Here is a 23,800-nt window from a genome sequence, read left to right as displayed (position 1 = left end):
CTGGGGAGGGGGCTTCTTTGTAATAGGGAATTCCTAGTGCAGAAAGTCCCTCCACCTGTGCAGGTTGCTCCCTTGTCTGCCTTGAGCAGGATCATCCAGCCAGGAGATGTCAGAGGGAAGGAGCTTTCTGACTGAGCTCAGGTTTCTAGACCTAGGTCCCAGGGGCATCTCCTTCAGGTGGGAATAGGAGACCTGAGTGCTGGTCCTGGCTTTCCCCATGTCCAGATCCAAGTAAAAGAGAGCAGTAGAGCAACCTCTGAGTGTGGATACTGGGAACCCAATGGTGGTCCCCTTTTGGGTTGAGGAGTTGGTCGAGTCTCTGCATGAGGCCTTGGCCCTGCAGCCTCAAAGACCTATGTCAGAAGCATGTTTGTCTCTAAATGTCCCCAAAGGGGTGGTGTTTCTGCCTGTGGTTTCTGGAGACCTCTGAGTGTGTCTCTGGGTCTGGGAAGGTGGTGTGGGAATGTCTGGGTGTCCAAGTCAGGGGAATCCTAGGGTATGCATGCATGCTTGTATCTGTTTGTGGGGGGCCCTTGTGTGGGTGGGGTGGGGGGAGGGGGAAAAGGGGAGGCTGTGTTTGGTCTTAAGAGTTCTTGTCTGCATTGGGCCCAAATGCGCTTTGTCTGGGTCTGTGTTTGAGCCTTATGTGATGCTGTTTGTATGTGTGTGTACATGTTTTTTGGGGGGTTTCTGTGTACTTCTCTGGATGGGACAGGGACAGAGGGTCTTTCTCTGTGTTGGCCCCAACCAGACTTTGCCTAGGACTATGTGTGTGCCTTAAGCGCTGCTCAGTGTGTTTGGAATGTTTTCTCTGGATGTGCTGTCGCATGTGTGCTCACAAGCCGTGTGTGTGTGTGTGTGTGTGTGTGTGTGTGTGTGTGTGTGCGCATGTGTGTGTGTGTGTATATGTGCATGTGTGCGTGCGCTCACTCTCCAATACTCAAGTGTGCTAAGGGGCTGCTGGTTTCCGGGAGAGGCCACAGCTGGTGAGGCTGAAGGGAGGAGCCTCAGGGTGACAGCTGCTGGGAGGGAGGGGGGTGCGAGGGTGGAGCTGCCTGAAATGCTGGGAAGAGGTGGGGGAACTGGAGTGTGGGGCTCCCAGAGAGCTGGGCCCGTGGCCCGCCCCACCCTGCCCCTCCCTACCCAGCCTGGCCTCCACTGGGCCTCTGTCTTGGGGCCCAGTAGGAAGGCCACGCTGTGTGTGTGTGTGTGTGTGTGTGTGTGTGTGTGTGTGTGTGTGTGTGTGTGTGTGTGTGTGTGTGTGTGTGTGTGTGTGTGCGCGCGCGCGTGCATGTGTGTGTGACAGAGACAGAGACAGAGACAGAGAGACAGAGAAATGATTAACCACACTCTATGACGTGCTAGCAGGGCCGATTCAAAGTTTGCTTTCTCCTGGCAGGCAGAGGCTGCTCCAGAGACGCCAGATCTTGCGCTGGTGTGCTCTGTGGACTTTCTCGGCTCAACCTCTGTCTTTGTATCCGACTCTCTCTCTCTGGCTCTCTCTCTGGCTCTGGCTCTCTCTGGCTCTCTCTGTCTCTTTCTCTCTCTCTCTCTCTCTGTCTCTCTCTGTCTCTCTCTGTCTCTCTCTCTGTCTCTGTCTCTGTCTCTCTCTCTCTGTCTCTCTCTCTGTCTCTCTCTCTCTCTCTCTCTCTCTCTCTCTCTCTCTCTCTCTCTCTCTCTCTCTCTCTCTCTCTCTCTCTCTCTCTCACTGTCCCTGCCTCTCTTTAATCTTTCCCTGCGGAGCGGGAACTGCAGAGGCAACCGCATTCGTTCTCTAGCCCAGCGGCACATGGGGGTGGAGACCCCCACCAGCCCTGACCATGAGGACTCTCCGCAGGTTGAAGTTCATGAGTTCACCCAGCCTCAGTGATCTGGGCAAGAGAGAGCAGGCAGCTTTGGATGAGCGAGGGGCCCAGCAGCGCCAGGCCTGCTCCAACGCCACCTGGAACAGGTAAGGGCTTGTCTGTCTCCCCAAGGTCCTGTGCCATCCCACAACTGCTGCTGCTGCTGCTCTGCACACCCAGAAGTTGTCACTTTTCCATACACTCCTAGATTTAGACCTGAAAGGGACCTCAAAGCTCAGGCAGTCCATTTTACAGCATGACCATGGGTCATACAGCTAATGAGTTCAAGATGGTGCTGTGTGCTGGGCTAGAGAACTGAATTCTGGGCCCTGGCTAACCCACCATGGTGAGCCACCAGAATTTTGAGGTCTCAGTGACATCTGTCAAATGAGTGAGTTCCGTAAGTGGTACTAGGATGGATGGATGGACAGACAAACAGATGGGCTAGGTGATCTCTTAGGTCCTTCCTGGGTCTAAAGCCTTATTAGTAGCAAACATTTCCTGCCTGCCTTCTTCTCTCCTTCCTTAATGATATTTTTGTAAATTTTCAGTGGTGTTTTTGTCTAGATACTTGTGGTGATTTTTCTTGCCATGCACGTACACTCACTGTGTTAATGACCAAGGAGCACACCTCCCCTCTCCCATCCCCCTACACACACACACACACACACACACACACACACACACACACACACACACACACACACACACTTCAAGGCCCCAAGTCAGCAGCTCAGCCATAGGATGAGCCCTGGATTGGGAATCCTGGATGTTCCAGGGTGGTGTGGCTTCAGGGCAGAGCGGTGTCTCTGTGCCAGCCACAACCTATCACCCCAAAAGCTTTCTTCTTTTCCTTTTCATTCCTTGTTACAAAGGATGAGGAAAAGGAGAAGGGAGAGAGGCTTGAAAGTGAAGGTGATATAAAAACACCTTCTCTACAGTGCTCTGACCTCTTACTAGCCCTGGGAAGCATGAAGCTCAGGGATCAGCATCCCCCCATCACATATGAGGAAACTGAGTTTCTGAACGAGGAGACGAGTTGTTCAAGGTCACCATTTGAATGAAGTCTTCTGTTTCTATTCAACTTAATGAGTCTCTGGAGCAGCTCCTGTGTTTTATGGGCTAGAAAAATGAAACAAAGAGACCTTTTTCTTCAGTGTATTATATTGGGGGGGGAGGGGGAAGTCTATGCCCAGATTGCTCCATTCACAAGAGGTAGCGGGCGTTTCAGGGCTGGGAACACCTGGACATCTGGGGCACGAGAAAAGTTTTCCTGTGGGAGGTGATTCCCCAGTGTCATTTGAGCTGAGGTGAGCAGACATCATTTCAAGGATGGGCCCAGAGACCTTGTGTGGGAAACACTAAATCTGTTACTTGGGCTGGAACCCAGGGTGTACAGATGGTGAAGCTGAGCTGGCATTTTCACCTCTCTCCTCAGCGCTGCACAGCTGTGGGGTGCCCTGAGACCTGCCTCCAGCCCTCCTCCAGGTGGAATGAAAGGGCCCATTCATTCCTCTCTGCAGCAGCAGCCACAGCTTGGGCCAGCTGCTGTGGGAGGCAGTTGAGAAGGGAGGGATCCAGGCTTTCGGCAGGCAGAGTGAGGACAGAGCCCCTGCTCTGGTCCAAGATGTCAACAAGCACATTCAGAGAGGGTCCCATCCAGCAGAAGATGGTCCCACCATCCTGATGTCTCCTTTCTCATGGCATCTTTAATCGAAAGCTGGAAGGAAGTGAGAGGACAGGTAGTCTAATCTCACTTACCACACAATAGGTACTTGATAAGTGTATATTGGAGCCCTCATCTTACCAAGGAGAAAAACGGAGTCTCAGAGAAGTGAAATGGCTTAAGATCATAAATCTGGGATTGAGAGAGATCTTGGAGGCCACATACCCATTCCCTTTCATTATATGGATGGGGATATTGAGGCCCAGGTTAGTACTCTATCAAGGTCATGCAGAAAGTGAGATGTTGGGCCAGCATTCACACCAGCTCATCAGACGCCACATCCTGGGCCCTTGCTGTCCCCCAACCCCCAAACAGCTGGGGCAGCCAAGTGACCACACATCCTAGATCAGGAATGGACCAGTCAGAGGAAGGATGGGACAGGGGGTGAAGTCCCTGCCTCTCCACCAAAGTGCTATCCCACTAGAGACCCATGGGTCTTGACACTCCCTGGAACCCTGGGGAAGACAGAACTACAGGGCCTGTTTTACCCATGGGGAAACTGAGGCAAAGAAGGAGATATCACTTGTCCAGGGCTCTGAAGCTGGGTTCACAGTTTTTTTGTTTTTTCTCACTGCCCAGGGCAGAGTGCCTCAGAATTAGGAGACATAGAGTTGGTTCTAATAATATCTGAGTCCTTGCCTCCAGCATATCTCCCCATTGATCAGGTTCTTGACTGAGGGATCTGGGGGAAGGGAAGTGAGTATACTGGAAACCTAGAGGTTATCCCCAGTGGGTTGATGTCATGGAGGGAAGAATATCATTTCTGCCTCTTTCCTGGTCCCCCAGCTCAGCTCCTTCTGGGGATCACAGTAATTCTCCTTTCTTAACCACTTTAAGAATGGTAGATAAGCAATCACCCTTCAGCTTTCCAAAGTGCTTTCAATGCTACAAGTATTTAATATCCCCATTTTACAGTTGAAAAAACTGAGGCTCAGAGTGGTAAATTGGCTATAATAACAGAGGAGATGGGTTTTGAACCCAGGTCTACTTGATTCTGAGGCCAGATGTGCTTCATCCATTCCACTCTAACAGCGGGAGACAGAACAACATGAAAGGGAAGGGACTGGCCTAGGTACTCCTATCCTGCTCCGTTCTGTCCAACAGAGTATCCCTTTGGAGTGTCCCTCACCCCTGCCCCTGACTTCCTGGGGCAGGGCCCATCAATGTTTGCTTGAGGGCCCTGGGGGGAGTGGGGGGAGGGGGCAGAGACCTTAGGTCTCCAAGGTCCTGGTGACCTAGACTCCATTATCTTAGATTTGTGTCTTCTCTCCCACCCAATCTGTCTCCCTTCCCTACCTTGTGTAAATAGGCCCCACCCTGAGTGACCCACAACAATGGGGAAGGGGTGGGCTGACGTGCCTAAGGCTTTCCCTGGCAGTCCAGGTTCAATGGGGCTAGAAGGTTCCTGGCCTTTCAGCGTGTCCAGTCCTCTCCAGCTGGAGGCCTGAAAAAGGGAAGTCATTCACCCAAAGTCACTCCTCATAAAGGGAGGCAGGCAGCAGGACTCTTGGTCTCTTTCCACTTTGTCCCAGAACCTGTCTGGCTCATGGGCCCTAGGGAGGGGCTCTGTCCAGAACCTGGGCTGGAGACTGATGGGATTTAAGGAGTTCAGCTTTCCCCCTCTCCCCACTGTAGGGCTTTGTGTGCACACAGAACCTTCTCAATCATGGAATCATGGGAATCCTAGGGCTCCAACCTGATCTGGAAGCAGCCTCACAGAGCCTTGGCTGGCCTGTCTCCCAGGTTCTGGGGGCCCTGAGATCTTCTGTCCTGCTGACTGGCCCTGTGAGGTCATCTGAGACCTTGGAGCCCCATTGTATAGATGAGGACACTGAGGCCCAAGTTGTCTTGGTTCTTACACATCAGAGCTACTCTCCAGCTTCCCCATCTGATGCCTTTTTCAGGACATCTCTCTGTGGCAATGGCCCCTGGTCAGGTCTCATTGGGAGGCAAGGGCAGGATGCTCTACTGGAGGGAGGAGAATGTCTAGGGGGAAGAGGGGCCTGGAGATGCAGGACAGAACTGGGCATGTGGAACCAGAGTACAGAGAAGTGGAGGAATATGGCGGCCATCTGAGGCTGGAGCCGGTGGAGGAGATAAAGGGTTGGTGAAGCTAGAGACCCTCCGTCCCCCAACCTCCTCTGAGAAATGGGCTCCTAGGGAGGCAGTGAGTCAATCCCAGTAGAAGCAAGGAGACCCTGGGGATGTTTCAGGGGTCCGGGCCCAGAAAGACCCTCCCAGCTCTGAGCTCTTGTTTCCAGGACTCTGCTGTCCTGCAGGGCTCCTTCCAGCAAACATGCATTTCCTAAGAGCCTGTGGACTGTACAGGGTCCAGGGGATACACTGACAGACATGAACCTGGCCCTGCCCTCAGAAAGCTGTCTCTGGAGGGTTGCCATGTGTTAGCAAATCCAATGCTATAAAAGGCTGTTAAAAGCAAGAGAAAACTTACTGCCTGGTGAGATCTATGCTTAAAAGCAAGCTCAGCATTCTCCAAGGTACAGATAAAGAGGGAGGGTGCACCAGGCAGTTCCTTTGGGCAAAATCTCAGAGTGAGGAGATGGCTGGCAGTATGCACTGAGAGCTTGGATGTTACAGAAAGTGTGTGAAAGGAAAGAGTATGGAATAACTCTGGAAAAGCAGGTGGGAACCAGACTGGGAGTGGGGTAGGGTGTTGAGTATTGTCCTGTTTATTAAGAAGTGAAAGCCTTCCTCCCAGGACCTCCCACATCTGCTTTTCCCAGGACAATTCTTCAGATATTCAAAAGCAGCAAGTGACCTGTGAAGTGTAAATAGGGTTAGGGTTAGGGTTAGGGTTAGTGTTAGCACATCACCTCACATGCCAAAGCTAGCTCTGGAGCTCCTCTGCCCTTGGGCAAGACCCCTGAGTGAGCCTTGTCTTGGCTTTTGCTGTCCAAGGGGCCCTGTCCAGCCCCTAGAGGCTCTGTCCAGCTCCCAGAGACTCTGTCCAGCCTCTCTGAGAGGCCCTGTCCAGCCCTGGAAGTCCCTTTCCAGCCCTGAGAGGTCCTATCCAGGCCCAGGAGGCCCTAGTGTCTGAGTCTGAGGACTCCCAGGGCTGATTCTCCGGGCTTACCTAGCATGGCCATTGGAGAAGGAGCTGGGGAGCCGGGTCTCCCCTCACCTCCTGGACAGGCTTCTTGATGGGGTTTTCTAGGAGTCTTACAGGTCATCAGCGCTGGACAGGGCCTTTGGACAGAGAATGCCAGAGTTTTGAGGGACCTGGGTGGGAACTTGAAGCGGAGTCAAAGAGGTGGCTGAGGGTGCAGTGGCCAGCACCCTGGGCCTGAAGACAGGAAACTCCCAGCTCAGATTTGACCTCTGACATCTCTCAGGAAATAATCATCTCACCTACTCCCAGGATGACTAGCATTGTGTACAGTAGGTACTTGATACATGCACATCCCCTTCCCTCTTCTTTTTAGATCTTGGAGGTTCCTTAGAGCACAGAACATCCAAGTGAGAAGGGCCTGGTCTACACCTACCCTGTGTTAGGAACACAGGACTTTCATTGTGAATAGTCACCATTTTCTTCTTTGTAAAATGAGGGGTCAGACAAGCTGGGCTCTGACCCCTTGCCTGACTCTGGCCCTCCTAGTTCTAAGGAAGGACCTTCCCTACCACCACTGACGTTATCTTTTCCCATGTCTCTTCCATTTCCAGTGTTTTATCCTGTTTCTAATGGAGAAAGTGCTTGTATTATACAGTCATGGCCACCTAATGGGGAGGCAAGGTAGCCAGGCACTGCTGCTTTCAGGGCCCCCCTCCAGTGTCTCTGGGACATAGGTGGCTCCTCATACCCCCCAGGAGGAAGCATCTGAGCAGAAGCCCAGGACCTCCCACCCTCTGCCCTGCCAGAGACAAGGCTCCAAAAGGTGGGGCTGAGTTTCTGACCTCCCAGTACCTCTATACCATGTCTGGCAGGCTCTCAGAAGAGGAAGTCCCTCCCCATTCCCTATGGCCACCAACCTGTCCCTCAGGTTTTTCCTGCCCCACCCCCACCCCCAAGACACAAATCAGCCAGGACTGCCCCAGGGCAGAGAAGGGCCTGGCCTCTGAGTCACTGAAGTTCAAGGTCCCATGGGCCAGAGGAGGTGAGGTCCAGTCTGAGGACCAGGGGCAGCAGAGGGAGAAGAGTGATTTCTGAGCTGTGGGGTGAGGGAGGGCTTCATGGAAGAGATGGTCCTTGAGCTGAGCCCTGACTAATGAGGGTAGACCTCCCCCACTGCTGCTCTGGGTTTTGTCCTCAGGGCAGGTTGGTTGCCTTGCTGGCCCTGGCCTTCCCTTGTCCAGGCTAAAGTCAGGGTTCCTTCACATGGGGGAGGATACCTCTAGTCCCTGCCCCTGGCTCCCCTCCTCTGTACCCCATCCTACTTTGTTGGCATTAATACCCTTCCTCTGAGGGGTCACCCCCAGCTGGTCAAAGGCTTCCCCAGGGTCAGCCTGGGAGGAGGACAGCAGCATGGTGACATCCCTGTGGACCCAGGGTCTCATTTGTTTAAGCCTTTTTTGAGTGCCTACTGTGTGCCAGGTTCTGGGCACTGTAGCAAGCCAAAAATTAACAAATCCCCACCCAGAGGAGTTGGCCCCATTGTGTCTTGGGTGAAGATACACAGACTATATACAAAGGGGGGAGGTGAGGGTGTCTTAGAGGAAGCCAGAGATTCGAAGAGCCTTCCCAGCTTGGCAGCCAAACATGGCCCCAACAAGGGTCCCCTGGGCCCAGGCATAGGGCCCAAGGTTTCCCAAGGCAGTCATTTAAGGAGCCTCACCTTGGGCACTGGCAATGACCAAAGTTCTTGGGGGACCAGGACAGTGGGAAACCTCCCTCCCTGCCCCAGTTCTTTGTTTCTCTCCTCAGTGGGGATTAGGAAAGGGTACGGTCTGTGGTCTTCCTCCTGCCAGCCAGCCTCTTGAGGAGGATACCAGGAGTCAGAGTAGCTGCTGCCATGCCCATCACGGACACTTTCACTAAGTGGCCTCTCCTTGTCTTTCCTCCTGTAGCATCCACAATGGAGTGATTGCTGTGTTCCAGAGGAAAGGCCTTCCGGATCACCAGCTGTTCCACCTGAACGAGGGTGTCCGGTGAGTGGACTTCACAGAGGGAGTGGGAGGGAAGGGCAGCCCTGAGTGGAAGCCAGACTTGCCATCCCCTGTTGAAAGGCCCCTCCCAGTCCTGACATCCACTGTTCTCAGGCCCCTCCCACCTCTGGCATTCCCTGATATAAGTCCTCTCCCAGCTCTGACATCCTGGGTTCACATTTCTATGCTTCTATGAGTTGTCCAAGAGATATCTCAGTGTGGGTCTGTTTGAAAGGCCCTCTGTCACAAAGGGGGACAGTTAGGTGGTACAGTAGATACAGTGCCAGGCCTGGAGTCAGGAAGACTCATGTTCCTGAGTTCAAATTCAGCCTCAGATATCAACTAGTTGTGTGACTCTGGGCAAGTCACTTCACCCTGTTTGTTACAGTTTCCTCATCTGTAAAATGAGCTGGAGAAGGAGATGGCAAACCACTCCAGTGTCCCTGCCAAGAAAACCCCAAGTGGGGCCACAGAGAGTTGGACATGACTGAAAAGAACTGAACTGAAATGCCCCAAAAGACAACCTGTTAATCTGGTGTCTGTGGGCCTCAGTCTCTGGTCAACTCACTGACTTCATTGCTTACATTGCTTTTACGACTCCCACCAGACACAGGACCAGCTTGCCCTTTCTTGAGGAGAGAAGGTACTCATATCATGCCAAAAGCTTCCAGGAGCGGTCCCCTATCATCTTATATACTTGACCTTTATTCAACTCTAATACCTCTCTAGCAAGACAGGAGTAAGTGTAAAGATTTCCCCACTGGAGAATTTGTCCCAGCGACAAGACTGGATGAGGTACTGCCTTGTGTTGTCCAGGTTATGTCCTAAAAGCCCAGACAAAGAGGAGCCAAAAATAACCCAGCCAGGAGTTGGGGTTCTCCACAGCAGGAGGGAGCCCCAGGAATCCCAGCTTTGCATCTTGTGTGCTCTGAGGCAAGTTCCAGAACCTCCCTCCAAGGTCACACCAGATCCTCTCTATTGACCTTGTGTCTGCTGGAAATGAGGCCGTGGAGGGCTGTCTTCAAGCCAACCAGCTTGCATCCTTTGGGACCTTGGAGAGGGTCACAATACATTGAGCCGGGCTTCACCCATAAGCAAAATGACAGGAATTCCTTTGGGAGATTGGCTAGGCCTCTAGGATTATCTGGACCATGTAGAACAGTAACACTAAGAAACTGGGAAGGTTTCCTTATCATGGTTGCCTCTAGAAGGATCCTGGAAGGCTCCCCAGAGGAGGTGGCATTTGAGCCACCTTGAAAGAAGGAGTGGGCATTCCACTTGCCACAAAGTGAGGAAAAGGCATTGGTGTGTAGGGCATGATGGGAGCAAAGATTCAGAGACAGCATAAACTGTTCCCCTGGACAGCTAGAGGTGAGCCTGAACAGGGAGGAGCACCCCAGATGCCACAGGGCCTTGAATGCCAGAATCAAGAGACAAAACTGGGGGACAGTTGGGAGCTCCTGAAGAGTTTCGAACACAGTGGACTTGGTACTGAAGCATTCCAAGCATTTGTGAAGAGCCTACTCTGTGTCAGGCACTGTGCTGGTCATTAGGGTTATGGAGCCTAAAGCAGTCTCTGCCTTGTAGATGGTTGTGATCTGCCATAGGAGACCGCATGTACCCCCAAGATAGACCCAGAAGAGATTATGGGAAGCATAGAAGGTTAGCTAAGGACAAGCTGGCTTGGGTCAGTGGGCGCTAGCAGATGATGATGTCTCAGCTTCTGTAAAGGGGGGAGAGTGTCTCTGAGGTGCGTGTGAGGAGGGAGGGGCAGAGAGCAGCATCCAGGGTGAGGTCATGGGAGAGGGGCTGTCACATGTGAGAAATGAGAAGAAAGGAGAGTCTGGGTAGGGCCCAAACTCACAGAGGAACAGCCGTTTGGTCTTGGAGGGAATAGGCAGCAGTTGGAGTTGATTGGCCAGGGTGATGACACGCTGAGAGGTGAATTGAAGAAAATCGCTTTGGCAGCTGAGGGGCTGCATGATGGAGGTGTCCTGGAAAGGCTAAGAGTAGTGTGGAAAGAGGAATCCTGGATGACCAGATGCGGGTTCCTATGATGGTCCCAGAATGGGCTGAGCCAGCAGATGAGGAGGACAGGGTCCAAGATGGGCAAGAGGAGAGCCAGGTGAGACCAGTGTCATGGAAACCTAGAGAGGAGAGAATGTGATCCAAGAAGGCATTGAAGACTATGGCCACATCAAGGAGGAAGTGGATTGGGAAAGGCTGTGAGACTGGGTCTTTAGAAAATCTCTAGTGGCTTTGGAGAAAGCAGTATGTGGTGGTTGGAAGCCAGAGTGTGGAGGGTTTAGAAGGGATTGAGAGGGGAGGAAGTGGGGGCTACAAGTGTGGCTGGCTTTTTGGAGGAGCTGGACAGAAAAGGGAAGGGGAGAGGTGGGATGGATGGATCTAGTGAGGGATATTGGTAGGGTGGAGTAGACCCTAGCCTGACAGGATAAGCAGTGAAGTTTTTCAATGAAGGAGACAGGGAGAGACTGAAGTAGGTGAGAGTGAGGAGAACAAGGAAGCAGATGGAGAAGAGAGGGTGCAGTGGGGTGCACTGTGCCGATAGAAGCCACGTGGGGACTTGGTTGTGTACGTGATTCATATCCCAGAAAAGAGGAGAGACGGAGGGGGGAGCTGGAGCCAGATCCCATGTCTGTGCACTCTGACCCCTGTACCCTTTTCACTCCATGATAGTACTTTAAACCCAAGAGACTTTTCCACTGGATGGTTTAATGGCAAATGAGAATTCTAAGCCCACAGAAACCTCATGGTCTAATTCCTCTCCGAGGGCTACATGTGATGCTAGTAATTAATTAAACCTATTACAAATGACTGATGTTTTTGAGGCAGAAAAAGGGAAAGAGGGAGGGAGGACATGATCTGTGTTCTAACAGGCTCCCAAGCTGAGGTTTAAGGAATGGATAAGAATCTCACAAAGAGAATGTGCAGGATGGGAAGCATGAGGGAACAGGGGATGTCAGACCTAGGAGGGGCCTTAGAACAGGGGATGCCAGAGGTGGAGATGCAGTACAACACAAAACATAATTCCAGCCCTCAAATTAGCATATAGTTCAATGCATGAGGAACCTGAAAGCCCGAGAGAGGCAGGGACTTGGCCATAGTCACATGAATTCTAAGCAGCAGAGTGGAATTCAAACTTCAGTCTCCTGACTTCAAATCCCATGCTTGTCCTCCCATGGCACCACACTGCCTCTGAGATCCAGCTGTGTTACAAGCAGCTCACAGAGATCAGAGAGTACAACTGGCTGGCAAAATGATTTGCAGGAAGCAGACCTAGGTTTCATTTGGGGAGCAGCTTAACACACTGGTACATAGATGTACTAGCACTCTTAGCATGCTGAAAGAAATGATAAATGGGAGGGAATAAAGTGAAGGGAGCAGAACCAAGAGAACAGTAGACACAGTGACTACAAGACTGTAATGAACCAAGAAGCAAGAAAACACTACTGGCTGAGCCTCCCCCGCCAACTGAGGCTCCATCCCTGACTGAGCCTCCTTCCTGACTGAGACTTGCTCTGCCCCAAAGAAGGATGAGAAGGCACCTCCTGCCACTTCTTTGCTGATCTGGGGGCCTCTGGATGTGGAGCACTGCACACACTGTCAAAGTGAGTTGATGAAGTGGACGATTTTCCTGCACTGCTCCACCCCCTCGCTTTCTTTGTTATTTTTTGTTACAAAGGATGCTGGGTAGATAAATGAGACAGAGATATCAGGAAATGAAGGCAGAATAAAAATAGGAGACAGCCAGAAAAATGAAGAAATTGGGAAAAGAAAAGTCTGCTTTGCATTCCATGTCCAGCAGTTGCTGACTGTTCAGTCTCAGTTTCTTCATCCCTAGAATGGACTGGGAAAGTGGAGGGAAGGCCCTTTGTGACTGTAAAGGTTGGGGCCATGTTCTTGCAGAGAGCTCTTTGACAGGAATGCTTAGCTTAGAGGAACATTCTGATGAGCTGAGCCTCTTAAGCGTGGGACTGGCACCGGCTGGTCCTCTAGGAGCTATGTGGTCCCTAATTCAGCAGGGATGTGGATCCTCAGTCTATCATCCATGGAAACAGCCACAAATGGGCACATTACTCTTGAGGATGAAGAGGGCACCACACAAAGTCAGAAGATCCACATTCAAGTCCCAACATGCCACTTCCTAGCTGGGAGACCTTGGTCAACTCTCCCTCATCCAAGAGAGAGGGAAGATGCTGATTGCAGGCCCCAGCTCCCAGGGCTCCTAGGGGAATCCAATGTGGTAACAGCTAGAACATAAGAGAAAGTAGGTTCAGTGAATGACTGACTAGGACATGGAGCAGTGGGGATGATGTCCAAGGAACAAGATTCAAATCCTAGCCATACCAAGTAAGAGCTGTACATCTCCCCACTAGCAATGGAGCTCTCTGGGGCTCAGTTGCCTCTTCTGTAAACTTATTCACCAAACTTTGGTTAAGGACTCCCAAGTCAGTTGTCCTGGGCAGACCAACACTCCTCTGTGCTCCTGAGGAAGTAGAAGGTCATGTGTAGGGTAGAGTCAGGGGCAGGAGGATCAGGATTGGATTGGGGATGGTAGCAGGGAGCTGGGGCTTCTCCAGGGCCAGGGGAGAGGGGGGGAGGAAGAAAGGCATGGTTAACAGGCTGCGTAAGTGACGGGAGGTGCTGAGGGCACCCCTGAAGATTTGAGGCCCTAGGATGTCCGTGCTCTCTTCTAGCTCTCCATCCTGGGGAGTCCAGATCCTATTTCTCTGTGTGGGTGCAGAACAAGCAGGGCCATGCAGGAGTCACTGTGTTCTAATGTCTGCCTCCATTTGTCTTCTGAGCACAGGCAGCTACTGAAAACCGAGCTGGGCTCTTTCTTCACCGAATATCTCCAGGTGAGTGTGGCTGGCCCTGTCCCCTGCTGCTGAGGGCTTGGGGCTGGGGACCCATGGGAATGGGAAAGGGATGAACCCTGGACCATCAAAACCATTGTCACTGTGATAATTGTGCACATTTGTCTAGCGCCTCTCAGATAAGGAGAATGGAGCCAATTAGTGATATGAGTATAGGGGTGAGGGGCGGGGTGGCAGCAAGAAGTCTTTGAGGGGATGAAGAAAATATTTTTGGCAAATTACTGTGTCATCCTTTTGAAATGAATCTGTCTTTATTTTTTACCTGTGCATGCCTGTAAATGCTAGAATGCCTTTCCTTCCATGACGAATGGGGACATGGAAACATTTGCTGAAAGCCAAGGGGTTAGGGACCAAGCCAGGGAACTTTGGATGTCCAAGGTCCCTCAGAGCCATGACATCCAGGTTCTAAGCTCTAACCTCCTGACCCTGGGTGCTTCTGGAAAACACTGACATCTTGATGGTTCCACTTTCAGAATCAGCTGCTAACCAAAGGCATGGTGATTCTCCGGGACAAGATTCGGTTCTATGAAGGTAAGCCCACCCAGGTGGCCCTGAGGTCTGGACACCTAACCTGACCATTGTGATTTCCATCCTTATTCAATCAGCAAATGTCTGTCAAGCATCTCCTCTATGTAGGACCTCATGCTCTGATCCCACAACATGATGGTCCTCTATCTCCCACCTCCAGGTATTTGCCCTGGCTGTCCCCCACACCTGGAATGTCTGCCCTCCTCACCTTTGTCTCCTCACTTCCCTAGTTTCCTTCAAGGTTCAATTCCCACCATCTGCAGATGTTTCCTGGTCCCTACAGCTGTTAGGGCCTCCCTTCAGACATTACCCCTCCTTTGTGCCTGCTGTGTCATCTCCCCTGAGACTGTGGTCATATCAAGGTCAGGGGCTATGGTCTCTCACCTGTCTCTTCATCCCCAGGGCTTGACTCAGTACCTCATCCATGATTCTAGAGCACAGAGTCACTTACACAGGCATCAAACAGAATGGAAGGAATGCAAGGGCTTCCCTTTTAGTTGGGGGCCAGGGCAGGGGTCAAAGAAGGCTTCTTCAGGGGGCTAATATGAAGCTCAGCTTTGGAAGGGGAGAACTCAACTAAGCTGATGGGGCAAGGGCAGAACGCAAACACATAATAAAGGTGTGGAAGTGAGAAATAACTGGCATTTGGAGGAAGGAGAAAATAGCTCAGGGTGCTCCAGAGAGAGGAGTAGAGGGCAAGGTGGAAGAGAGAGAGTGGGTATGTTGTAAGTGGCTGCTGGCTCAGCCCAACACTCCTGTCCATGAGGGCACAACCTTATGTACCCATTGGAGGCAGAGATGGCAGAGACAAGCACCACCAAGTCTCTTGTGAGAACATAGTTCCTAGGATTATAGATTCAGAGCTGGAAGGGGCTTTGGGTTCCCTCTTGTCCCACTCTCTTGGAGAGTAAAGGCCTCCAGAATGAAAAGAACTTGGCCATGGGCACACAGCTAGCAAGTGGGCAGTCAAGATTCGAATCCATGTCCACCACTGTTTTCAGTGGGCTTCAAGACCATCCATTGCTCACCAGGGCTTTCTGGGATAGGGGCAGGATAGGGATGGATTTGCCAAGCGTGTGCCAGGTTCCAGTATCCCAGGGTACAACAGACAGGAAAGGACGAGAGCGATGGTGCTGTCCACCTAAGGGCATTGTAGCACTGCCCATGATGGCCACGGTGCATCTGGAAAATCTAGGACCATGAGCATTTCACTGCAGGTGGGGGGAAGGGGCTCTCCTGACAAGCAGAAATGGTGATGCCTTAAAGATGAGGATGACCACACAGACACATGTTATCATGTTATAGCACATTGTGTTACATTATATCACACTCCATTGTATTATATCACATGTTACATTCTATCCTATCCTATTTCATTAATTCTATTAGACAGAGGGCATTTCAGGGAAGACAGAGCCCTTTCCTTCAGCTGTTACAACAAAACTGGGACCTAAGCCCATTCTCCCCATTTCACAGATGGAGCATCTGGGAGGCTCAGTCCATAGAGTGTTGACCTTGAAGTCGGGAAAACCTGAGTTCAAATCCTACCTCAGACACTTACTGGTCATATGGCCCTGTACAAGTCACTTACCTGCCCTCTGCCTTGATTTCTTCACTTGTTAAATGGGGATAAAAAGAGTAGCTACTTCACAGAGTGCTGGTGAACATTAATGAGATAATGCCTGTAAAATGTGTTGTAATTCTTACAGGGCAATCTCAGAGCCAGCTATTAGATGAGGACCTGAGATGACTTTCTCAGGACTCAAGGCTAGTAGGGGGCTGACCTGGGACCCAGTCCCAGGCCTTAGGACCAAACACCTTCATGAGATTGGAGAGATGTGGGCTCCTGGCTCAGGCTTGCTGTCAACCCAGAAGGTGACTCCAAATCCCCCAATCTGGCATTCGCCCCATTGTCCAGGCTGGTGTCACATGACTCCCCTTCTGGTCAAAGTCTGAGGGAGCTTTCCCCCTGGTGCAATAGACAATCTCCCACCTTCATGCCTTTGCACATCGTTACAGCCTAATCATTCCCCCCAGCCACTCCCTCACTGACAGCGGAGGAAGGAGAGGCCGTGAGGGAAGTGATGTGCTCAGGGTCACCTAGAGGATGATCTGTAGCGTTGTGAGTGGAAGGGAACAGGAAATAAAGGCAGGGCCTACATGAAAGGACCACGTACCCTAGTGCTCCAGGGATGGGACCCTCCCTCAGCCGCTCCTTCCCATATCTGGCCCATGAAAAATGTTGCTGTGCTCTGTAGAATGCCCCTGGCTTGGGCCCCAGGTCCTCCTCGGAAAAGGACTGAGCTTCCTTTCTTCCACCCCTTGAGAGGAAACTCCTAGGCCTTTGTCCAGTGGAGAATGCTGAATCAGGGGCCCCAGGGCAGATCTTTCAGCTTTCACTCTCTAGGAGGAGAGAGTCCCCCACTCCTGCCTTCTGGGCCCAGTCTGGTCCTCAGTCTGAGCCTTGGCTGCTGTAGGGGACTGTGGCCAGTATGCTCCCCAAGTCCAGGTTGGGATGGGCTCTCCAGGCCTCTAGTCTGACCCAGACTTGAGCAAGAGTCCCTCCTTTGGCCTCTTTGACCAATGGCCCCCTGGCATTGACTTGAAGGTCTCCAGTGTGGGGAAAGTGACTCTCCAGAGAAGTGTCCAGCTCCTCAGTACCAAGCCTAAATATGAGCTGGTGCTCCCAGGCTAATCTTTCTGTGGGGGTGACAGCCCTTCTGAACGCTGAAGACAACCTCTCCTCCCCTGACCCCCTGCCCATCTTCTCCAGCCTAGACATGCCCAGCACCTCCATCCAGTCCTCATGGGCCTGAATTCCAGACTCTTCCCCATCTTTTCTGTGCTGGGCCCTCAGTTCCTGCTGGCTCTCCAGGGGTGGCCCCACCCCTAGTCCTTCCCAAGACCTGGACAGCTCCCTGAATAAGGGACAACAGTACTCCTAGCTGCAGGTTCAATGTGGAGGCTTCAGTGTCCTGGTGTTGTCAGAGAAGCTGAGGGAGATCACAGCCATAACCAAGGTTTGCTGTCCCTGCCTGGCCAGTGCCCTGCTACAGATGTGCCTGTTTGTTCCTGAGATGTCCTGCTGGGCCCCGCTCAACCTGTCCCTGGAGCATGCTGCCCTGGGCCAGACCCCAGAAAAGAAGGGAGAGGCTGGAGGCAGTGAGGCTGCTGCTGCCTCCGCCACCACCTCCACTGCGCCTGGCACAAGCTAGATCTGTTCCCCCTCAGATCTGACCCAGTTTCTGTCCCATCCTGCTGTTACCAAGCTGCCTTCTAGAATGATCAGTGACACAGAGCTAGGAGGTTTTCATTGGTCTCCATGACACCAAATTGGAGATGGGGTGGATTTCTCCTCCCTCTGGATTCATGGAGTCCTTGTTCAGAGCTGCAGTGATCTTTGCAGGCACCTGCTCTGCTGCCCCTCCATACTCTCCCTCTCCTCAGAGACCTCTGGCCATGGGGCTTGGTCCTGAGGCTGGGGAAGGATCAGGCAGAGTAGGCTCAAGGACATTGGAGCTGGTGGAGTGTGGTGTCGGGGGTCCCAAGTGCTTGTGTTTTAGACTTGGCCAACTTACTTGTCTTCTCTAGACCTCAGTTTCCTCTCCTGTCAAAGGTTCCTTCTAGCCAGCTGCAAGTCAGGACTTTCTGGAGAAAGTGCCACTGGGAGTTCCTCAGGACAGGGGGAAAGCCTGGTCAGACCCAGGCAAGGTTCCCGCTTCCTGAGACTCATGGATCTAACCCTAGCCTCCTTCAGCTGGTGAGACCTGGCAGGATATGATCAGAGCTGAGGTGGCTTCACAAGGAGGGATTTACACCCAGTACCTAGGAAACAGGAACAGGTGGGAGAAGAGGGGGAAGAAATTTAAAAATGTATCCTGTAGCTGTTGTTAAATGTTTACCATTCTTCCAAGGAGAGTAGGGGAGTGTTCATTAAGGGCTTACAATGTATCCAGCTAAACTGTTATCAAAAGTGTTTCTGTCCTCACTGAGCGCTCCCTCCTCCTAATGGAGACCAGTAGCCAGGGGAAGGCCCTTTAGTCTGGAAAGGTACGGGAAGGGTGAGTAGGTGGAGACTGGCACATCTCATCCAGACACAACACTGAGGGAGATAACGCAGCCCACATGGAGTTGCTATTCCCCCTTACGGCTCCCCTGGGGGCTCACTGCTTTCTTTTCTAGAATGCCAAGGGATGTCCTTTGGGCAGTAACTGGTTTTCTTTTCTTTCAGGACAGAAGCTACTAGATTCTTTGGCTGAAACCTGGGATTTCTTTTTTGGGGATATCCTGCCCACCCTCCAAGCCATTTTCTACCCTGTGCAGGTGAATAATTTCATTGTATGATGTGAAAACAGGTCACCTGGGTCCACATCTTGCTTTGCCATTTGTTAGCTGTATGACCCTGGACAAGTCACTTTACTCTTTCTGAACCTCTTTCCAAGCTATAAACTGAGACAAGTAACTTTTTAAAAAAATAAGCTAATTTATTTATTTTTAGTTTTCAACAATCACTTCCATAAGTTTTAAATGTTCTCCCCCTGCTTCCCCTCCCCAAGATGGTATGCATTCTGGTGTAGGCTCAACATATACATTCCTATTAAACATATTTGCACATTAGTCATGTTGTCTAGAAGAATTAGAATAAACCATGAGAAAGAAAACAAAACAAAGAAACAACAACAAAAGTCAACAGCTTTTGCTCTGTGTTCAGATTCTATTACTCTTTCTCTGGACATTAATGGCATTTTCCATCACAAGTCCTTTGGAATTGTTTTAGGTCCTTGCATTGCTGAGAAGGGCTAAGTCTACTGCAGTCACTGAACACTGGCTGTTACTGTGTATGATGTTCTCATCGTTCTTTTCACTTCACTCGGCATCAGTTCATAGAAGTCTTTCCAGGATTTTCTGAAGTCCACCTGTTTGTCATTTCTTATAGCACAGTAGTATTCCATTACATTCATATACCACAACTTGTTTGGCCATTCCCCAGTGGATGGGCATTCCCTCAATATCCAGTTCTTGGCCACTACCAAGAGAGCTGCTATAAATATTTTTGTACATGTGGGTCCTTTTCCCATTTTTATGATCTCTTTGGGTTACAGCCCTAACAGTGGTGTTGCTGGGTCAAAGGATATGCACAGTTTTATAGCCCTTTGGGTGTAGTGGGGACAAGTAACTCACACACCACCCCATTCCTGGGATGCTCTAAGGGAACACATGCTGCAGACTGTCCTCCAATCAAGCACTCCCCTGGCTTTAGTCTCAGGGCTCTGGTTTGCCAGACTTGGGCAGGTCACTTTAATGTGAGATCCTGGGGGGAGGGGGAGTTATAGGCCTTGTCCTTACTCTGGCCCTTGTGTCTGCAGGGGAAGGAGCCTTCAGTCCGTCAGCTGGCCCTCCTGCACTTCCGGAACATCATCACACTCAACATTAAGTTGGAAGATGCCTTCTCAAGATCTCGAGCCAGGATCCCTCCCTCCATTATCCAAATGCTGCTGGTCCTCCAGGTCAGTGCTCATTTATTAAGCTTCTGCTGTGCTCAGGGATAGAAGAAGTGAATGGAGAGCAAGCAGGTGCTGGAACAGGAAGTCCTGGGTTCAAGTCCTGCTCTGACACACAGGACCAGCAATGAGACTATGTGACCCTGGAAAAGTCACTTGACCCCTGGGTGGCCCAGACAACTCTCTAAGGATGTGAGTCACAGACAAGTGACTGACCTGCATCACTAGAAAGTATTTCTGTGTTCTGAGTTCCCTACCTTCTTAAAGTGTGAGGTGAACAGCTCCCTACCACCAGGGCCTCCCACGGTCCAGCCCTTGGCAGGAGCAGAGGAAGGGAGGCCTGTTCTAGGGAGAGGCATGGCCTGAGGGCCTGGCATAGCTGGAAGAGGACCTGCACACTCTGATCAGGTACTGCCCAGCTGCAGGGATGTGAGAGAAGGGAGGGGGCAGGGCTAGTGAGCAGGACCCAGGCTCTAGGAGACACTGCAGAAGAAACTTGTGACAAGGGAGGGGCACCATTGGGCATCACCCCCAGTTATAGATGAGGGAACTAAGGCCCTCAGGAAGCTACTTGGCCATAAAAGGAGCAAGCTCAGGACTGGGCCCCAGGTCCCCTGGATAAAAATCTAGTGCTGCCATGCTAAGCCATAGGCCAGGAGCCAGAACCTTCCTGGGATCTGCCTTCCCTCAGTTATAGATGAGCAGCTGAGTCCAGAAAGGCTCACAGCTTGCCCAGGGTCATGAATCTGCAGTGGTGGGATTTGAATGCAGATCCTGGGCCTCCAGACACAGGCTGAAGCACAGACTTAGAGTATCCAAGGTGGAAGGGACCTCCTAAGACATTTCACTTTTCACCAGTTCATGCAAGTCTGCCTGTTTTCAGAGGGACATTTCTGCTCCACTGGCTGTCCCAGGAAAGCTCTCCCAGGGTTCCCCCTGAAACCTTGCCCTTTGCCCTCACCCTCTATGGGATAGCCCCTCAGATCTGTGAAGCAGCTCTCATGTTCCCCTACCCTGGGACTCCTTGTCCAGGCCAGACAAACCTCATATGGGGCCAGCTCAAGGCTCATCCTTCCCTGGGCTACTCCTCTCTGGACTCTCTCTGGCTTATCTAAAGTGCCCTTCTTAAGTCATGGTGTCCAGAGCTGAACCCAGAACCCTAGATGTGGCCTGACCAGGGAACAGGACCATCATCCCATTCTTGGTGCTGCCATCTATCCCTCAAATTCCTAGGGAGCTGGTGGTGCGCTTAGCCCCCTAGAGCATTTTCAGACAAATTGCAGTCTGACCATGCCTCCTGCACTCTTTCTTTGTCAAGTTTCAGCATCTTTTCATTCCCCCTTGCGGGTCTCCAGCATTATAGTCCTTCAGATGCTGTGGATGTCTGTGTCTCATCTATGGCAGGGAAAATGGGACTTTGATTCAGATTCAAGTCTGAGGGCCCTGAAAGCCTGACACAATTCCTCCCTCTCCCCTTCTTATTGTGACTTAATCATCCAGAGAGATTATGGTATGGAGCATAGCAGCAATAGCAAAAAGGGGGCTGCAAATGAAATGGCAACCTTGTACAAGTGTCTTTGGCTCAGCTGAGTAGTATAGAGTCATCCTGTTCATGCTCTCCTTGGACTCCTGTTTCTTCTCTGGTTTATCTATTGGTATCTTCTCCCCCTCCCCCCCAGCTCTGCAAAAGCCCCCTCCTCACCCATTCAGGGGATCAGGCCCAGCACAGGCCCCCAGTGGGCTGACCCCTGCCTCCTCCTCCCTTTGGGGAAGTTCTCAACAAGATGTTAATTCTGAGGCATTCCCTCTGATGGTTTCCCCACATGAGCCTATCTGGAGCTTGTTTGGACAGAATTGTTTGCTTTTGGTCTTCCCCATAGACTGTAAGATCCCTGAGATCCTGGACTGTCTTTTGTCTTTCTTTGCAAATATCCCTAGCTCCTAGTATGGGGGGTATTTAGTCATTGCTTCTTGCCACCACATGGTCCCTCCCTCAAGGAGCTCGTGGTGTAGAGTGTGTTTGCTCCATCCCCCCAACACAAACCAACCCCTCAGGGACCAGGGAAGGGTGCTAGATTGCCCTGAATATGGCCTCTGCACCACTCCCCTAAACAGAGCTTGTAGGTGGGCCCTGAGGGCAGCCTCTAGTTCTTGTGGGTCGTTTGCTTCCTTGTAAGGGAAAGGCGGCAGGCCAAAGGGGGCCACACAGTCAGTGAGTAGCTCTGCCTACAAGCATCAGAGGGATTCCAAGAAGGGAGAACAGCTCAACTTGAGAAGGTCAGGGAAGGGTGGGAAGCCAGGGCCAAGGGGCCATTCTAGTCCACTCAGGCCATGGAGGCAAAGGCTGGGAGGCAGAAGGTCACAGGTGCCCAGTGTGACCACGGCATGAGGTCTGTGGAGATGACATGATCTGGGATAAGGGGGAAGGTAGGGGTTGCAGAGAGCCTCGAAAGGCAAACCAGGGACCTGGTCTCCGTTCCCTATGTGTGAGGGAGCAGGAGCCCCTTTAGCAGGACAGCAGAAGGGTTCTTTGGCAGCTCTGAGCCCTGAGTGTGATAGAGCCTGCCCTGGGCTGGGGCTGGGGGCTGCAGAGACCATGGATGGTAGGGGAGGAAGGGTCCCAGGAGAGTGACCCTGAGCTGTAGCTGAGACTCTGACACCCCCTGGTGGTGATGGCTGCAGATTCAGCATCCTTCAGCTTTCAACCTTGATAAGAACCCACAGGGTCTTAGGTTGCTAGAGGGGATGCAGGAATGGGATTCCTTCCCAACATGGCCTATCCCATCCCCCAGGCTGCCGCCCTGGTAGCCCCTCACTCCCTCCATCACATGCCCCATGCCCAATGACTTTCCCTCTTCCTTCTCACCTTCTCAGGGGGTCCATGAGTCCAAAGGCATCACGGAAGACTATTTGAAGCTTGAAGCTCTAATCCAGAAGGTGGTCTCCCCATACCTGGGGACGTATGGCCTCTACTCCAATGATGGACCCTTCACACACTCCTCCTGCATCTTGGGTAAGGAAGCCAGGCCCTTGGGGCCCCGGTGGTGTCAGGGAGGTGCAGACTCAGTTCAGCAGCCCAGCCTCAGTGACTACTCTTGAGAGAGGAAGGCTGCATCACCCCCCTCAGTCACTCTTCCCTCACCCTTTCTCAGCACAAGGCCTGAGAGCTCAAGGCATCCCCAACAGGTCTCGTTCCCCAGTGGGCATCAGGGAAGCGGCTCTTTGGCCTGCCACCAACACCTCCTAACTGTGTAGTCCTCGACAGGTCACCTTCCTTCTCAGCGTTAGCTGTTTCATCTAGAAAGCAGCCACCTCCCACGAGCCTCTAAGGAAAGTGCTTTGTAAGCCCTTCAGTACTGGAGAATGGGGGGCCAAGATGAGGAATCTTGTATGCACAGAGGCAGCTAGGACAGAGCTGGGACAGAGGACAGAGGACAGAGACAGGAGCCTGACAGTGGGCAGGGGAGGGGCGACACTCTCATCTTGGGGAGTGAGGAGATACTGAAGCTGGGCTCAAAAAGATGGGAGAGACTGCCTCAGCCAGAGGCTGAAAGTGTGTCTGCCCTAGAAAGTCTGAGAAGCTTCCAGGGGAGGCATCCATCTCTGAGAAGTCTTTGAAGGACATGTGGCTTGGCAATGAAGGAAGCTTTGAAGGGGGGAGGGAGGGAAGGAGGGAAAGAGAAAAAAAGGAAAAGAGGAGGGAAGCAAGGGGAAGAAGGATACCTCTGTTTGAATACTCAAGCACTGGAAAATATGTCTGGGACATCAGACACGAAATACTCCTACATTAGCTTTGCAGTAAGGTCAGAGATAGAGCGTACCCTGAGACACTGCCTGGGAGGCTGCCACTGGGGAAGAAGACTGAGCAGGGTCAAGCTGGAGAGCTCCTCTGGTATCAAGGAGAAATCATGTTGTCACTAACTGTTTTTGCTAATCATCTTTCTTGCTTCTGCCTGGTTGAGGATTACAAGCTTAGTAAGAGCCCTATACATTTTGGTGCACTGAAACAAACCACCAACCACACAACCCTGGTTATATGCTTGTCTACCCATTTGAGCTTGCCTTACTTTGTTCTCACACAAACAACTTGGGGCATGTATCATCTCTACTTCACAGATGAAGAAACCAAGGCTCAGAGAGAGACAGAGACATACACACGCATATGCACACAGATAGACACACACACACACACACACACACACA

The 23,800-nt window shown here is 51.7% G+C and overlaps 1 protein-coding gene across 1 annotated transcript in view; it reads left to right on the top strand.

Moving 5' to 3' along the window:
* Positions 1 to 1,053: 1,053 nt before the first annotated feature.
* Positions 1,054 to 23,800, top strand: part of LOC140532119 (uncharacterized) — a 76,123-nt gene continuing 53,376 nt past the window's right edge. The window contains 7 exon segments of the mRNA XM_072650661.1: positions 1,054 to 1,951; positions 8,593 to 8,673; positions 13,502 to 13,550; positions 14,042 to 14,099; positions 18,328 to 18,419; positions 19,463 to 19,603; positions 22,472 to 22,610. Coding sequence (XP_072506762.1) covers positions 1,821 to 1,951; positions 8,593 to 8,673; positions 13,502 to 13,550; positions 14,042 to 14,099; positions 18,328 to 18,419; positions 19,463 to 19,603; positions 22,472 to 22,610 — 691 coding nt within the window. The 5' untranslated portion in view covers positions 1,054 to 1,820.

Source organism: Notamacropus eugenii, chromosome 3 (genome assembly GCF_028372415.1).
Source record: "Notamacropus eugenii isolate mMacEug1 chromosome 3, mMacEug1.pri_v2, whole genome shotgun sequence".
NCBI classification, from domain to species: Eukaryota; Metazoa; Chordata; class Mammalia; order Diprotodontia; family Macropodidae; genus Notamacropus; species Notamacropus eugenii.
The sequence above is the reverse complement of the archived record's forward strand: the minus strand, read 5'-3'. Positions and strand labels throughout refer to the sequence as shown.